Raw genomic sequence first — 17830 nt, forward strand, 5'->3', positions numbered from 1 at the left:
GAACAATGCCCAAATGCACATACACATACAGTGTTGCATATAATAGACTGAAGTTCAGGTGCTCAAAGTTATGGACCCAAGTCCATGGGCCTCAAATTAAGAACTGTTGTTGTTAGAACTTCATTTAATTTACATACTAATATCAGTTTTTTCCTCATGTGAATATTGCCTGTAGTGGTATTTATTCCATGTTTTTTTATTTTTTAAAAGTATAATTTTGCACTGTGAATCATTAAATCATGAGCTTAGTATGCTAGTCATTTTTTCTCTAATGGACATCAAAATACACATTTTCCTCCACTACACAAAATCTTATGTCACCTCTGTTGTCACTAGCATGTATTCTGCAGTTTGCAAATATTATCCTTTCACTTTGTTCCAGCATTTTACTCTTTATTCTCTTCTTAGAAAATATAAATTCTTTACCTCTTCCTTTAAAAATTTGTAATGTGCTTTTGAGTCTGTTAAATCTCTTGAGAAAAGGAAAAGGAGTAAGGACTCTCAGAGCTGGGAGCAAAATGAGAAGTCCTTTTGTCTAATAACCTGCCTGCTGAAGTAATAACAACCATGATTAACATTTATTGAGCATTTGCTGTGTGTCAAAGCTATTCTGAATGCTTTATGTGCTCTAACTCATATAAAGCTCACAATGCTATGAAGTAAGTATTTTTTCCATTCATTCATTCCACGGATACTTATTGAGGACAACAAATGTTTCTGGGTGGCGGTGATATATATGACAGTAAACAAAGTCTTTTGCCCCTGGAGAGCTTAATTTAACAGATTAGGAGACTATGGCACAAAGTTTATAACTTGACCTAGGTTTTATAGCTAAAAAGTTGAGAGTCCAGGTTTGAAACCCAAGCAGTCTGTCTCTTAACTGCTACTCTGTATTTGCTTCTCACTAGCACATTTTGATCGGCTAGATACTGGTTTGACAGTTTGGAGGAAAACAGTCAAACTAGATACTTGAATTTTCTAAGATGCATATTGAAGAAACATTTTAACATCATCTCTCATATTGAGATAAGCCTTAAAATAGTTTCAGTGACACCTTACTTGAGGGTTTTTAAAGACATCAGATGAAATAATGTATGTAAAGCATATATTACTGTAATGTACAATTGTGAAATGTATTAACTACTTCTTAACTTTTTGTTTTTTCTCCCAAGTAATTTCAATTCAATTGAGCAGAAAATGTTGGCTCTAGGCATGGAGTAGTGAAGAAAACAAAAGCTGTATCACAGATCTTGCAGTCTAGTGAGGGGAGATACAAGCAAAAAGAAATATATCAGGGTTAGGTGCTGGGGAAGGCAACGGGGCTGGGCAGTGCTGTTCAGTGATGTTCAGAGAAAGCTCTAAGGAAGTGACATTCGAGCAGGAACGTAAATAACATGAAGGAATAAGCCATATGCATGCACATCTAGGGAAAGAGTATACCAGACAGAGGCGACAGTAAATGTAAAAGCCTCGAGTCTGCCTAGCATTTTTGGGAAATAGGGTCTGGAATGGAGTTAGTGAGGGCCTGAATGGTTAGGGCATGATATCAGGACAATAGCAAGCGGCAAGATCATATAAGGCTATGTTGACCATGTTAGGAATTTGGGTTTTATTCTGAGATGGGGTTGAGGATCTTGAGTTTGAGTTGGACATATTAAATTAAAAATTATTCGTAGACGTGTAGGTGTAGTCACTGGATTAAAAAGCCTAAAGGAGTAGTCCATGCTGGAGATACTAGTTTGGGAGGCATTAAATAAGGATTTCTTGACACCACTTCCAGTTTTGTGTGTGTTTATGTGTGTGAGTGAGAGAGACACACACATACACAGACACATACTTAATGTGAGAGTAAAGAAATTATTGATACAGTAATTTTTAAATTTTGATTTTTTAAAATTTCCACCATTTAATGAATTAGTTTATCAAAGGAGTTATTTTTTTAAATATTTATTATACATATATAAATATGTACATTTATATTTTAAGCACACAAATAATGTAAGTTACTTTTATAGAGCAAAAACTAAAGTAAAATACAGGAGAATCTTTTGGTACTTAGGAGTGGGAACCTTTTAATTAACTGCTATATATAACTGTAGTCCTGATTATTAGAACTTAGAGTTATTCGTATAAATATCTTATATTTTTGTGTGTGTGGTTTTTAAGGTAATGCTATGGGCTATGTACGAATGATAAGATCTGGTGGCCTTCATTGTAGCAGCAATGCCATTAGGTATGGATGCAAATATATTTTTACCTTGTTTATGCTATTTAGAAATTTTGTATTTAAATCTATCTTTATTGTAAGTCATATTATAGATAAGGGTTTTTTTTTTCTTGTTTATATATGTTGAGATCAAATATGGAAGAAAATCATTAATTCTACTAGTTAAATTTTTTTCTCAAATTTTAATAAGACTATAGCAGACCTTTGAAAATCTTTATTTCTCTTAAAGTTATAGTTATTTTACTTTTATCAATACAGTTTCTGAATGGTTCTATAGATTACATGATTTTAAGGATTATAATTTGATTATTCATGTATCTAAAATTCAATTTTAGAACTAAAGAGGTGATATTAATAGTGTAATGGAAATGCAAAGTTCTTTCCAAATATGTAGTGGAAAAATTTAGTTTTACAGTACTGCTTTCATATCTGTGTCAATTGCACATGTTTAACTTGCCTTAATAAATTCCTTCCCAAATTCTTACGTAGATTTGTACCTGATCTTGAAGATATTGTAAATTTTGAAGAACTAGTAAAAGAAGAAGGTCTTGCAGAAGAAACAGTAAAAGCAGCAAGGTAATCTAATTTTGGAATAATTAAATTTGGAGCTTTAAAAAGTATATGTTCATTTAAACATTAAAGAGATGTGGATCTTGAGCACTTAATATATGGCTAGTCCAAATGTGCTAAAAGTGTAAAGGTCATAACTAATTTTAAGGATTTAGTGTTTAAAAAAAAAGCCAAATATCTTATTAATAAAATTCATCTTACCTATTTCTTTTTACTTTTAAAAAATATTTCTATTTGCCATCATGGTTCCAGAATATTAGCTCTTCCTTTCCTAACCTTTAGAGCAGCAGTGTCCGGTACAGTAGTCATTACGATGTGTAGCTGTTGAACACTTGAAATAAGGCTAATTGAACTAGGAAATTGAATTGAAAGTTTTATTTCATTTAAATTCAAATAGCTAATGACTATCTTATTTGACAGTACAGATCTACAGACTTGAGTATGTAGGGATTTTGAACACAATTTAAAAGTTAAGCAAGGCATGCAAAATTGTTAATAAAGTCTTTAGAAACCAAATTTTATTATTTGTAATTATAACAGTTATTGAGTCAGTCATGAAAGGGCACTCTTGGACAATTAGTGGGGACAATTTGAATGTTGAAAAGGATAATGGTAGAAATTGATTATAATACATTGAGTTAAAAAGGAAACCATGAATCATAGTGACAATAACAAAAGTTGGAAGAACAGATGGAGAGTTCTTTTTTATAGTGCTGGCCAGCTAGTAAGTACAGAAGAGATGAAAAAATTAGGGGAAAAAAATCACTATTGTGCAACCACCACTAATACTTGAAATCACAAAATCATCAATGGGTTCTCAAACATTTTTGGAGAAAGAGTATTCACCATGAAAAAATTATTTCTCAAATTGCTTATTAATCACAAAGGGAAAAACCATCTTCACAATGGAAAGACTGATGTATTCCATCTTAACCCAGTGATCAAACTTAGTATCTCCAGTAACAGGGCACACTAACATTATAAGGCCCCTGATGCAGTGTATTTTTAAGTACATATGTTGCATTCTCACCAGAAATGTTCACTCATCAAGCAAAGGGAAGTTCTTGGCAAGTGAAGTCAAGGAGTTACGAGGTTATGATAATGACTTGATTATCTAAATGCATATTGAGGTCTTCCAGAATGATGGAGGAGAACTGGAACAAGCATCACAGTGCAAGATAATAAATATTAGAGCAGTGGTTAAAACGGTTAGGAGATGCTTGCTTTCAGGAGCAGGTAGTTGGACATACTTGGGTCATGTGAGTCTCAAAGGAGAGATTTCTACCATCTAATGGTGGGGGAATGATAATTTGAACATGGTAATAGCTATACATGAAGGATGTACTAGAAAAAGCAGCTAATGTTTCTGAAGGCTGAGTGGGTAGCTAAGTTCTTGAAAAAGAGAGGTTTCACTTGAGGTAAGGAGACATAGAAGAAATATTAGTAAAGAGATTTAAGATGAAAAGGAGTTTATTTACAGTGAAATGGAATTCTACAGGGCTCACTGTGAGGAGAAGTACAAAACTCTATTTCAAGAGGCCCTACACATTCTATTTTGGGGACTACGTTAATTAAACAGTATTGATTAGCTTCTGTCTGTAAGAAAATAAGTTCATTCTGAACTCCAAGGAAGTTTACTTAGAGATGTTGTACAGTATTTGTATTTTTGAGTGCTCTCATCTAAACTAATGAGAGATGGATTTAAAAAAACACATCTTTTGAGAAAGGAACAAAGTAAATAATTTTTTTGCATTTTAGGCATTTGGATTCAGTCCTCAGTGATCACACACGAAATTCTGCTGAAGGCACAGAGTATTTCAAAATGCTTGTAGATGTTTTTGCTCCAGAATTTCGAAGGCCAAAGAATATACATCTCCGAAATTTCTATATCATTGTTCCCCCTCTGGTGAGTATTTTTATTATCCAAAATGAAACTTTTAAAAAAGTATTAATAAATGGATCCAGTTTTTTTGCAGCAGGAAATGCACACAGACTATATTCTTGAATTTCTGGTTGATCTCAGTGAGTGTGGCCTAGAATTTTTACTTACTAGCTATGCAGAATGAGACTTACTTACAGTTAAGATAGAGTCTTATTTGTTAATAATAACTGCCAGAGAAATCCTAATGTGATTTAAGTTACTTGGTTGTACACCATTTTATATATATACCATATAATCTTTGGGCTGAATTATACCATATACTCATTTAAAGTGATTAATGTAGACTGCTACAGGATGAAATATTTCTTAAACGCATACTATTTGAGGGCAATGTCTCTCTGTTTAGTGGTAAATATTTAACATCTAAACTAAATTTTTAGTGCTTCCTCATAGTATATAGTGTGTTCTGCTCTAATTCTGTAGTGGACATCTTAAAAATAGTTCAAGTTAACCAAAATTGTATTATAAAAATAATTGTTAAAGTGGGGAAAATGGGAGGTAAGATATTAGAGAGGTGTACTAGCAATAAGTTATTTTTCTCTAAAGTTTTCTGTAACAAAGCTCTTTTTAAAAAAAATTTGTAAATGGATAACTCTAAAGTCTAAATATCACTGAGCAGATGTGGCTTTTGATTACGTCAGCTTTGATTAAGAGTAATAACTTTTCATGTTGCTACCTGAATTAACATATATATTCTAACATTTTGTAACCATTTCCCATTGAAAGTAGTAACCATGGTCTATGGACAGCTTTTTTCTTCATGTATTTTCCTTTCTGCTGTTTTTTTTTACATTTATTATTAATGCTCTGTCATAATAATTGTTTTAACTATGATGTAGCAGAAATGTCCATATGTAGCTAATAGGCATTATCTTTTTGTCTTCAGATAGTGTCAGACTAGAGGCCAGTCTACCTTAGTTACTTTGATAATAGTGTGGTTAACTCATAGTGAGTTCTCACCACAAATTTTTAATTTGAAGCCATAGTAAACAGCAACGGGGAACTGTTTCTGAGTTTGAGGAGGAGTGTTTTGCTGGTCAGCTGTCAGAATTCAGTTAGTGATAGAGAAGACATGATGGATTAAACACTGCAAAGAATCATAGGACACTATCTTGTCCTTGAGTTTATAGTCTAATTCCAGAAAAAAAAACCAAACCATTAATGAGATATCTAAAAAAGATTTAGGTAACAGTTGACAAAGATTTTACAAAATGTGATTAATTGCCAAGTAAGTTTTACAGGCAAAAAAAGAAACTTGATAATCTTGTTTCCAATGTAGGCTATTATAGTACTTACCACACTGTCCCATAATTATTTCTAAACAGGTCTCTATCCCTGTGCTGTGCTATCCTTTTGTAGCTCAAAGTGGCTCCCAGTTCCTCGATTTTGCTAGCCACATTGCAAGTGCATAGTGGCCATATGTGGCTAGTGGCTTATGTATTGGACAGCATAGACGTACAGCATTCCTGTTGTTGCTGGGAGTGCTGCTCTATAGAGTGCGAACTCTTTGATTGTATTCATTTTTTATTATAATAATTTAATAATGCCTGGTATATAGTGAGTTTCAGTAAATCTTTATTGAATAAATGATCTGATTAGATAAGGTATTTTGGAGGAGCTAAATTTTTAGGGAAGTGCTTTTTGGGGGGGGAGTTTGTCCAAATGACTCCTAAGCCTTTTAAACCAAGAATACAATAAGAAATACTATTTTAGAATGAATTAGGTGGGCAGAAGTAAGGACTGCCATGCTTAAGAGCACTTAAGCTTTGATGTAAATCAGGCCTACTTTTCTGACTCCAATTTTGATTTAGAGTGTGACTTCAGGCAAGTTACTAAACCTTTCAAGTCTCAATGCCTTCATCTGTAAAATGTGCTTAATATTTTAGAATAAACTATGTATAAAGCACTGTGCTTGGATTAAATGGTATTGAGGGAGTGCTCATATTTAAAGGAGTTGGAAAGAAGAGCCATTAAGAGATTCTTACACATATCATGACCTCACCAAGAAGCTATTTATATGAGGCAGATGTTTCAAATCTCAAGGACAGGAACTTAGAAGAGATCCCATTTATAATTTTTCAAATGTCTGTTCAGAACTAAATTCAGAAGATTTTTTTTTGCACAGTTTTTTTTTTAATATATTGTTGTGTCTTTTTAGACCCTCAACTTTGTAGAACACTCCATTAGTTGCAAGGAGAAACTGAATAAAAAAAATAAAATTGGAGCTGCCTTTACTGATGATGGCTTTGCCATGGGTAAGCTTAATGGAATCGTTTTCCCATGAATTTTATGTTCACTTACAATGGGTTTTTATAGAAATGTTTGCTTGAAAACAGATCTGTGTACTCTTAGTAGATTTGTTTTTCTCGAGTAGTGTTTACTGTTTATTTTTGCCTGGGTCATCTGATTGATAATACTTGTTTTCCATCATTTATACTATTGTTCTTGCTCCTTTGGTATTGCTATCACTTAGTCTAGTTGGACCTAATATTTAGGTTTTGTTTTGTTGTGGTTTTACGGTTTTAGCATCTTGTATTTGGTTTGCCTGGTTTCCTTGTAGCGTCCTCAGTAGTCAGTTTAGCCATGGAAGTTTTTCCACACCCTTATGGCCATATGTTATCTCCAGGTGATGAAATAATTTTTTTCTTCTTGATAGGCTGGCTTGTTTTTAGTTCTTTATATGTTCACATCTATTTTTTTTTAGGAGGAAATTAAGCCTTGTTGCTAAATTTATCATTCATTTGTGCTATAAAATGTAATTTGAAAGATTAATTCAAAGTGGTTAGCTTTATCTTAGGAGTTATTGGTGGAGTAGAATACAACTTCTGTACACATGTAATTTTGTTTTGGTTTTGCTAATGACTCTAGGTGTGGCTTACATTCTAAAGCTCTTGGATCAGTACCAGGAATTTGATTCACTTCATTGGTTCCAGTCTGTTAGAGAGAAATACCTGAAGGAGATAAGAGCAGTTGCTAAGCAACAGAACGTACAGTCAGCTAGTCAGGATGAAAAACTACTACAAACCATGAATCTCACTCAGAAGCGACTGGATGTTTATCTACAGGTAAAGGAGAGTAATAGTCAAATCTGCTTTGACTTTTTGATATCCATTACTTCTTGATCGCTGAAAAAACATAAATCATATGGAAACCCCCATTTTTAACAAGTGAGATGAATAGTGGTCATAGGAGTGTATTTTTAAGTGAATGGTATTTGGAAGCCATTTGACTATCTTAAAAATGGATGAATTACTTAGTTCAGTTTCTGTATTTATGATTTGCACTCACTAGAGTTTTTTTAGAAATAATAAAGAGATTAAATACGAATTTTGATATTTTGCTAAAATAAGTATTTTCAGCTTTTATTTCTAATTTCTTAATTTACTTAGGAATTTGAATTGCTGTATTTCTCACTGAGCAGTGCAAGAATTTTCTTCAGAGCTGATAAAACTGCAGCTGAAGAAAACCAAGAAAAGAAAGAGAAGGAAGGTCAGTGAGTGGCTTAAATCTGCAAAGGTCAATAAATCTTTCTTTAATAATAGACCCTAATACTCCATTTTATCTAGTCAAAAATAATATAGATTTAGAAATGTCTTTTTATAAAAGTAAATCCTATGTGGATCATTTGTGAAACTGAGAAGAAATTTAACATAGTTTATGCATTTCATTCTGGGATAACTGTTTATTCAGTTCATCTTCTCTTAATTAAAAAAAAAACAAACCAAGTTTTTTCTTTCACCCTTCAACTGTATCAGATGAGAAGGAACAAATTAGAGGGAGGAGAGTGTTGCTGAAGGCAGAGCTGCTGATGACTAGACATTGAATGTATGGGACAGGTGATTAAAGAGGCGTGAAAGAGTAGGGGCTGTTTTAGTGCCGCAGTAAATAGCGTCCTGCGCCCTCCATAGCCAAGTCTAGGGGACCAAGGAGCAGGGTAGCCGTAGTAACTGAGGTCACATCAGTGAGCTGCAGTCATTAAGGATGTTTCCTTTTTTCTATTACGGAAATTATGTAACTTAGGTTTCCTCTTTGCTTGGAAGCTCAGAACTAGGTACAGTAACATGACAGTTTTCATGTTCGCTCTTTTTCCTTTATTCTTACTTGTATTTCACAAATCAGAAATAAAAGATATTTCCTAAAACATGATCAATATTTTCATTAACCTTATTTTGTCAGTTAAATTTTTAAAAATATTTATATTTTACACTGAATAGAGTGATTAATTTGGGTAGACCACTTATATCCATTACCTTATTCCCTAATAATGTTGCATGAGTATTACTTATTAGGAACATATGCAGGCATTTTTGGAATCTAGATTGAATAAATAATTATATGCTTGAAAAATGATTTCATGCTGTTACCTGGAAGATACTCAATATTTATTAACTGAAAAAAATAGATACATATTATGTTAGGGTTCATTTAAAAGTAGTATGTAGGAAGTCATCTGGAAGAATGTGAATTACTATAATCTAAATTGTGAAGAAACTCAGTTATTGCTTAGGTTATTTCTGCTTAGGTCTTACACGATGCTAGACCCTTGTGTCCAGTCTGGGTGACTGGGAATACTCTGCAAGTGGATTGCATAGTCACTTTAAGGCCTGAAGCAGTAAGATAAAACAAACATTGCAGTCTCAGTAGAGCTCCTTGCTCTGGAGTCCTGTTCTTAAGGAACTCTCCAGGGTTCTGGGTAACGTGTCACCCACATGCCTGATGGCCTGGGTTGTTCTTCTGTTTTAGGACTCTATTTTAGCTAAAGGTTGCTCAGAGATGTTGTGAGCGTTGCTGAATGCATTAGTTTAGTAGTTTTTTTCTGTTAATGAGACATATACATGTGACATTTTGCACAAAAAGACAGAAATTCATTTTATCACAATCATAATAAAAAAACTGCATTTAAAAATAAATTGTTAATAAAATTGAAAAGTTATTCATTCCAGTTTTATATGTGAATTTTCAGCCATGTTTCTATCAGAAATAGCACTGTGATTTCTCGGCCCAGCTAGGGGAACCAGCCTTGGTGGGGAGCATGCCTTCAAATATGCAGTGTGAAACCCCATACCAAATGCAGTTCTAATCTCTCATAATTCTGCACCCTCTTTACAAACTAATCAGATCATATAGTTGCAGTATTTAGCCTAGATTGCTGAAATATAAGGTAAACTAGATGTAATTTGTGATATTAGAGAAGTATTTGGTAGATGGAAAATTTTCTTTAATTTGAAATTTAGCAATATAGTTCTCAATTTTATTAATTCATTTTTTAAATGAACATAAATATGTCCATTATTTTTGCTCATGCTTCCAGAAGAGATTAAAACAAGCAATGGAGACCTGTCTGAGAGCACTGTGTCTGCAGATCCTGTTGTCAAATGATATTGATGGTATGCATTACCTGTATGAAATCATCAGAACTTTATGTGAGATGGATGTTAATAAGCTAATGACGATGTGTTTCCTGGGCCACGTCTCTGGGAAATGTTTAGATGTTGCAACTCTCCAAGGCAGTGCTCTAAAGTTAAGTCCGTTCTTCTTCTGAAGGCTCTACTTTTCAAAGGTTGAGAATGAGATTTTAAAATTGGATTTTTGCCTGGACTTTAGGCTAGCTATGCCTAAGAACAGTTACTTGAAGTGATGTTTTAGAAGGGCCAACCCAGATTTCTAAACTGCCACCTCAGATCTCTTGTAATCTACATGAATGTTTATAATTTGTATTTGCCTAGGTCTTCGATCCATTTTTGTCTCAGTCATTGGAAATTCATTGCATACACTATGTACAGCCAGTAAATATGTTTAAACAAAAGGAGTTGAGCCTGAAATTCATGAAGCATACATATCAATGTTCTTATAAAAGGGATATATGAAGCTGGTTTTGATACTAGAGGTGAGGCACAAAGTGTTATGTACACTTGATGTACAGTATGAACTGATTCATTGTTGATCTCACGTGACTCACAAGAACTGTTGCTGTCTTTGCTGAGATATTTTATAACTAGTTTACATTGCTTTGAGAACATTTGACCTCCAACAACTGCTTTAAGATTTACATAATACTCAAGGTGGAGGAAAATACAGATAAAGCCATAGAGTCCTGCTTGAGATTCACTTTTGGTTGAGGGCACTATGTATAATATCAGAGAAAACTGAATGAATTCTCTACATCCAAACTCAGGTTTCCTCTACATTAGGTTGAATTGAAATATTGATGATGGTTTGAGCAGGCTTTTTCTTTAAACCAAGTATAATCTAAGAAGTCAGATTAAGCACTGTGTAGGCTTTTAAAAAATTACCACTGTGAGAATAAAATTCTAATAAATCATTTACTGATTTAAAAAGTACAGAAAGATTTTGAGTAAATTTAATTCCTGGCAAGCTGTTAGCTTTATTTTTGTAAACATTATGTCAGTTAATAGTTAAATGGTTAATCATGGCATATAATCTTTTAATATAATACAGTGATACCTTTATAGTGAAAATAAGAAAATTTAAAACTTTATATGTAATACTAACATCATCTTAGGAAATACTTGATTTTTCCATTGCATTTGCCTATTAAGCATTTCTTTGGGTAAATCCTGCAGGTAATTCTAACATTGTTTGATTTCCAGCTTTTGCAACAGGTGCACAATGCCCTGTCTGTATTCAGTGATCACAGTCAGGGTAACTTTCCCAGCTCAAGATAAACACTTTCACTGTTAAAAGTCAGAAGAAACAGAATAGGTAGGAAATGCTTTTGTTTATTATGTAATCCTGACTTACAGAATTATGTACAATAGATGGGTTAAAGGCATTTAATATTTGTAATTCATACTAACTGCAGAAATGGCCCTAAAGCATGCTGCATAATTAATAATTTATATTTTCAGTATTGAGTTTATATTAATCTTGCATTTGATTGTATCAAATTCATCAATTTTATAGCAGCAGTTTTGGTTTTTTGTCTGTTTTTCTTCTCTTAACTTCTCAAAAATCACCTCATTTTTGTTAAGGATAGAAATTGTAATTAGAAGAGAATCAGATGTCTGTTATTATTCCCACACATGTCAGTTACCTTTATCAATACCAGACAGAGTTCACATGTTGACTCCATGGATACCTATGATTAAGAAAAATGACAGATTTTTATTTTGTCTTTAGTTCAAAATAATGTCACTGCAGTCTATATAAGTTATAAGTTCACTTATTTGAAATATGATCCCTGAAAAGATTAAGCATTAAATGCTGTTAAAGTACAGAGTCAACAGGACTTGAGTGTTTCACGCCTAAGTTAATATACACATTTAGATGATGGTTTTCCTTGCCAACATATTAATGGTAATATTTTCATTTTTTCAGACATACTGCAATGAAAACTCAGTGTGAGCATTTGTTACAAATTCACAGAAAACTTAATGTTCAAATTCTCAGGAATTAAAGACTAACCATAACATTGTCAGTTCTAATTAAATTTTATAAAAGATGGCAAGTGTGTTATCTCACTTGAGTGGGGCTTTCCTCTCCCCCAGTTCTAAGAGAATACAATATGTACAATAAAAGAGTAATAAATATAATTTCAAAAATTCACTTCCTTTGGATGTGTATGTTTAAAAATGAATGTCTTAAACCAGTAGTTTTTAACTTTAATCTTTTTCGAGTCCCCTTTAATCTAACAGTGTACAGGATCTGTATTTAAAAAAATACTTGCATGCACATAGGCCAAAAATTTCAAGAGAAAAATTGGTATCGGCTCCTCTCTGCGTATCCCAGGTGAAGGACTTCTGTTTTCTTTCCTTTGTACCTTCTTTATCTTTCTATTGCTTGCTGTTTTCAAAAAAAAGAACCCATATGAATGCTTAATTTTAAATCTTAATCCTGGGAAGGGATCATCAGTTTGCAGTGTTTAATGTTAGAAATAACTGTAGTGCCATTTGCAAACAAGAGTTGAACTGAAGCCTTCATAATAAAGGAGAGCCTTTTAAATACTATGCTAGAGAAACTGTTCTTGATAAAATCTGATTGCTGCTCCCTTTTCTCTTCTGAGGTAGTAAATTGTATGGTTGTGGGAAAGATGAGATAATACCATCACATACATACATCATCATGTTACTTTTATGCTACGTTGGCCAAAAGTAGAAGGTAGATTTTAACCAATTTTAATAATTTTAGTTCTTTTTCCAGCTTAAGTTGTGTAAGTTTCAGACTGATGGTATTCCTTTTCTTAAGGAAGATTTAGTGCCACAATTTTTTTTTTTTGTATTTAAATGTTAGAAACAATTTAACAGATTGTCAAAGATTTTAGTTTAAAAAAAGGAATCCAGAATAAGTGGTTCTATAGAGATCAAGTGAAGTAATAGGACTATAAAGTGAATTTAGAGATGATGATGGCAAAATTAGTTTATACAAAAAGTTCATATATACATTGTATGAAAGGTCAGTTTGGGCAAGAACATGGATTTGTTCCTCTATTTTAATAGTTTGGCTCTTCTTTACCTAGTTTACCTTGATAGTTCCAGTTCCCATCAGTGGAGACATTCTCAGGAAAATGGATGAAATTTATCTCCCGATCAGTGTAGATCTGATGTCGTAATTCTGGGATCGTCTTTAAGGACTGTACATTCTGTAGTGTACGTAAGATCTGTGTGTACTGAAACATTCTTTGGTAATGCCCTCATTATCACTAAAGTGAGGGGAAAAAAATGAACACTTCTATACCTGGAAGTGCCTATCTATTTAAGATTAATATTACAGTAATCATTTCAGAATCTGTACAGAAGGTACCAAGGCATTAAAGATGAATTTGATGTAATTGCTGAATATTAGAATAGTCTTCAAATATTAATTTGAATCAATATATTAATTGATTAATATATTGAGAGAAGCATCTGGAGATTGCTTTGTCTCTGGTTTTCTCTATGTGCTAATAAAACAGCACATAGGGGTTAGAAGCATAGATTCTGGAGCCAGACTGTGATTTGAATCCTGATTTGCTGTTTACCAGGTTACTTAACCTCCCTCAGGCATAACATGCATAATAATACAGCTCATAGCTTGAGGATTGAGTTAATTTGTATAAAGCACTTTATATATTAGGAAACAGTGACTGTTACAAATATTAGCTATTATGATGATTGCTTCTAGAGGCAGAAATGCACTTGGCATATAATTATCTGTGGAAAAGTTTGAAGCTAAACAGTCTGTATTTGAGTTGGTCTCATAAAAAGTATTCCTTTTTAAATGGCTCAGCTAAGTGTTGACAATGTAGGGCAGATCCTTCCCTTCCCTAAAGGTAAAGTCTGACAGATGGCTGGACAACCAAAGGCAAATGAAAATTGGTGAGACTAGCTGGCTAATAAAAAGACCTCGTTTTCCACCCTCCCAGCTTTCATTTCCTCGGCACTTGTTAATTTTTCAGAGTGCTTTCCTATGGCATCAATACGCATTTAAGTTGAGAGAAAGGGCAAGTCACTCACTGTTTCTAAATTTTAAAATTATTTTATTTTAAAAGTAAGATACATGCAAAAGAGTATATATGTATGTACTGCTTAGTAAATAAAAATGGAATTCTTGCACAGCCACCACATGGGTTAAGAGTCTGTTGCTGCCTCCTTAGTTGGTCCCGTTATTCCTTCTCAGGTATCAGCTCCTTTTTCCACTGCAGAGGAAACCAGTGTGGAATTTTGGTGGTAACCATTCCTTGCTTTTCTTTAGGGTTACAACTTATGTGTATTTTTCTAAAGAATATGGTGGTATTTTGCATGTTTTTTCAGGTTAATATAAATAGACTCTGTGCTTATGACTTCTTTAATTCCGTATCATTTTTGAAATTCATCCATGTGATGCATATAGCTATGTAGTTCATTTAGTTTTATTTCTCCCATATTCTGTTATATGGATACAGGTATTCTGTTGTGTTGAGATGTGGATTATTTCCAAATTTGGGATAGTATGAACAGTGCTGCTGTAATTGTTGGTGTGTGTGTGTCTTTGGGTGTGTGCTCACAAGTGAATCTCCTAGGTGGTAGGGCCAGGTGCACCTGCAAGTTCAGTAGAAAGAATGCCCAACTGTTCTCTCATCCCAGCAGAAGGTGGGATTCTTCATTGTTTTATCCCTGCCAGTGGCTGAATTTCTGCTGTCTGGTCAGTATATCATCTGTGTGGTTTTTCATTTACAGTTCCTTGATTATTGTATGATTGAACATATTTTTGTTTAAGAGCCCTTTTTACCCTATGAAATGCCTTTATGATTTCTATTTTTTTCAATTTATCTTTTTCTTACTAATTGTAGGGATATTTTATATATTCTAGATACTAACTTTTGTTGGTCATGTGTGCTTGCTTAATATGCTAAAGTTAATGTTTTCATTCTATTTTTTTATGAAGTGAATTTTAATGTATTGGATTTGTCTTATGATTTGCATGCTTTGTGGCTTAGTTAAGCCACACATTTTTTAAAAATTGAAATATAGTTGATTTACAATATATATCATGTTTTGGGTTTACAGCAAAGTGATTCAGTTTTATATATATATATTCAGATTCTTTTCTATTATAGGTTATTATATTCAATATAGTTCCTGTGCTATACAGTAAGTCCTTATCTATTTTATATATAGTAGTTTGTATCTATTAATCCCATACTTCTCATTTATCTCCCCCTCTCTTTCCCCTTTGGTAACCGTTTGTTTTCTGTGTCTGTGAGTCTGTTTTGTATATAGATTTATTTGTATTATTTTTAAGAGTCTACCTATAAGTGATATATAACATTTGTCTTTGACTTACTTTTACTAAGTGTAATACTGTCTAGGTGCACCCATGTAAATGGCAGTATGTAATTTTTTATAGCTGAGTAATATTCCATTGTGTGTGTGTGTGTGTGTGTGTACACACACACATACATACATATACACACCACATCTTCTTAAGCAGATTGTCTGTTGATGGGCACTTAGGTTGCTTCCATGTCTTGGCTGTTGTAAATAGTGCTGCTATGAACAGTGGGGTGCGTGTATCTATTCAGATGAAAGTTCCCTCCAGATACATGCCCAGGAGTGGGACTGCTGGATCATATGGTGAGTCTACTTTTAGTTGTGTGAGGAATCTCCATACTGTTTTCTATAGGTATTTACACACATTCTTAATTTTTTAAATTAAAAAAAATTGATTTCCGTTTCCAATGATACTGTTCCCCTCCCCTGCCAAACAATTCTAAGCAAGAAATTCAGGAGACTGTGGCTCTTGAAACCTGTCAGAACTTACTGATCTACTGTGGTTATGATACACAAATTGTAAGGCATTAGTTAACACTGAACTAATATTTTATGGTGTATAATCTCTTACTATTTTGAACAGCTCACTGTGTCTCTGATGGTGCACACATTATTCCTTAGCTAAACCCTTTAACCTAATTTTGATTTGCAAAAGTTGTTTTATTAATCTACCGTTTTTAAAAAAGCACCACCTTTTAAAAACTCGGCATTGAAATCACATTATTCATCATGTTGCATAGTACCCCCCCCCCCCCCCCCCGGCTATGATTTCATTATGCCTTGGTTTTTGGAAATTAACCGAAACAATTTTAGTTTTCTTCCACGGGTATTCTAGAAAATAACCACAAAAAGCAAAAGAAACAGAATGATAGTTTTTATTTGCTAGCATTTATCGCTAGGTTAATTTATTACAAAGACAATGATATTCTTGGTTATAATTAAACACTGTAGCAATTCAAGATCATTATACTTATTTCATAGTGGGCTGGGATGCCTGGAACCAGATGTGTCAGGGTGGAAATAGGAACTTTCATACTAAGCCACATGGCCAGCTGTGCTTCAAGTGAGTTTTAAAATTAACTGGTCCCTTCTTTAAGGAGGGTCTGGCTCAGAAGAAACAGGAATTGGTAGAGCTGCACCCTGTCCATGGTGATCCAGAAGGACCATGAACTTCTAGAGTGCTGGTTCATTAAGGTTCCCATGTAAAATGAAACATCTTTTGTGGTACTCAGCTGCTAGTCTTTTTATTGCATGATGTTTGAACAGTTACCAGAACTAGACTTGCATTTCTGCTAGTGCCTGGGCCTCAAAGCACAGGGCTCATCACCTGACTGTGCAAATTAATGCTGCTAGGTCCAATTACGAGACAAGCTTGATTATAAATACACAATTTTCAGAATGACAGGCACTTAAAGCTCATTAAGTAAAATACAAAAATAGATTATATTAATAGGAAATATTTAGTGTTTATCAAATTATAAATCTAGGCTTTTACCATTTTTTTAAAAGGATACTGGAAACTGAAAAGAGATGACACTGAAATAAAGTGAACAATCTTTTTTTTTTTTTATAGATTTCATTCTGAGTGCTGAACAATGCAATCTAAGAAAAGAACTTACCACAAAGCACCTAAAATAACATTTGTAGTTGGGTATGTTGTCAACCATTTCTTACTGTTTCCCTCCCAAGTCTCAGTATCAAGGCATCAAGAGTACATTCCACAAGCGATTGTCAGCATTCTGAAACCAGGTGGTGTGCCTGTATATATCAGAGAAGTTGAAAACCCTTAAGGAGGCAGCTCTCCTTCCTGGGTGCTCTTCCCCCCAAAGGCGCAAGACAGTTATGCTTCAGATTCTGCGCCTCTGTTTTCACTTGGACTTCCATCATTGTCATCTGGTTGATCGTTTAATAGTACATATTTTCCATCACTGGTTAGTGGTATGGACAGCATTAACTGAGCCAATGCTTCTGGATCCTGAAGTTAGGGGAGTTTAAGAAGGAGAAAAGAAAATGCTTAAAATGCACTTAAAACCCCTTTGGCTTTGCTGTCATTATGTTTGTGTTCTGTAATCTAGCCTCATGCCTTCGGACTCCTGCCTATGTGTGCCTTCAGGTGGGTCTTCTTGCATCTCTAAAAAAAAAAACTTAATCACATTACTACTTCCAGAAACTAGGCTAAGGCTTTACTTCTCAGCCAAAATATCATTTATTTAGCCAACCCAGAACCACCTTCCTGGGGAGAGTCCAGACAGGAGCTTCCTTTGCACCTAATTTAAAGAACACTTTTGTCTTTAAACACCTTTCTTTCCTCTCTTTTAATCTATACTATACCAAGAGTTGGCA

General features: G+C 33.8%; 2 protein-coding genes across 9 annotated transcripts in view; one reads left to right on the forward strand and one right to left on the reverse strand.

Moving 5' to 3' along the window:
* WASHC4 (WASH complex subunit 4) overlaps nucleotides 1-17830 on the forward strand; it is a 63756-nt gene that overhangs the window by 38532 nt on the left and 7394 nt on the right. For 2 of the 6 annotated variants that reach the window (XR_010383197.1, XR_010383199.1), the window contains exons 27-35: nucleotides 2167-2233; nucleotides 2717-2803; nucleotides 4556-4703; nucleotides 6898-6994; nucleotides 7608-7804; nucleotides 8129-8228; nucleotides 10051-10126; nucleotides 15274-15307; nucleotides 17061-17138. Coding sequence is in view for 3 of the 6 variants with exons in the window: in XM_064491677.1 (XP_064347747.1) it covers nucleotides 2167-2233; nucleotides 2717-2803; nucleotides 4556-4703; nucleotides 6898-6994; nucleotides 7608-7804; nucleotides 8129-8228; nucleotides 10051-10118 (764 nt within the window). In the remaining 3 variants the exon portion in view is untranslated. Of the gene's footprint in view, nucleotides 1-2166; nucleotides 2234-2716; nucleotides 2804-4555; nucleotides 4704-6897; nucleotides 6995-7607; nucleotides 7805-8128; nucleotides 8229-10050; nucleotides 12306-15273; nucleotides 15308-17060; nucleotides 17139-17830 lie in introns of those variants that run through there. The other 4 variants (XR_010383198.1, XM_064491677.1, XM_064491678.1 and 1 more) reach the window with 4 other exon arrangements.
* APPL2 (adaptor protein, phosphotyrosine interacting with PH domain and leucine zipper 2) overlaps nucleotides 16347-17830 on the reverse strand; it is a 50328-nt gene continuing 48844 nt past the window's right edge. Inside the window, exon 21 of one of the 3 annotated variants that reach the window (XM_031462869.2) lies at nucleotides 16347-17245. In XM_031462869.2, coding sequence (XP_031318729.1) covers nucleotides 17219-17245 — 27 coding nt within the window. In that variant the 3' untranslated portion in view covers nucleotides 16347-17218. The other 2 variants (XM_010996452.3, XM_031462868.2) reach the window with 2 other exon arrangements.

The sequence above is a fragment of the Camelus dromedarius genome, chromosome 11 (genome assembly GCF_036321535.1).
Source record: "Camelus dromedarius isolate mCamDro1 chromosome 11, mCamDro1.pat, whole genome shotgun sequence".
Lineage (NCBI taxonomy): Eukaryota > Metazoa > Chordata > Mammalia > Artiodactyla > Camelidae > Camelus > Camelus dromedarius.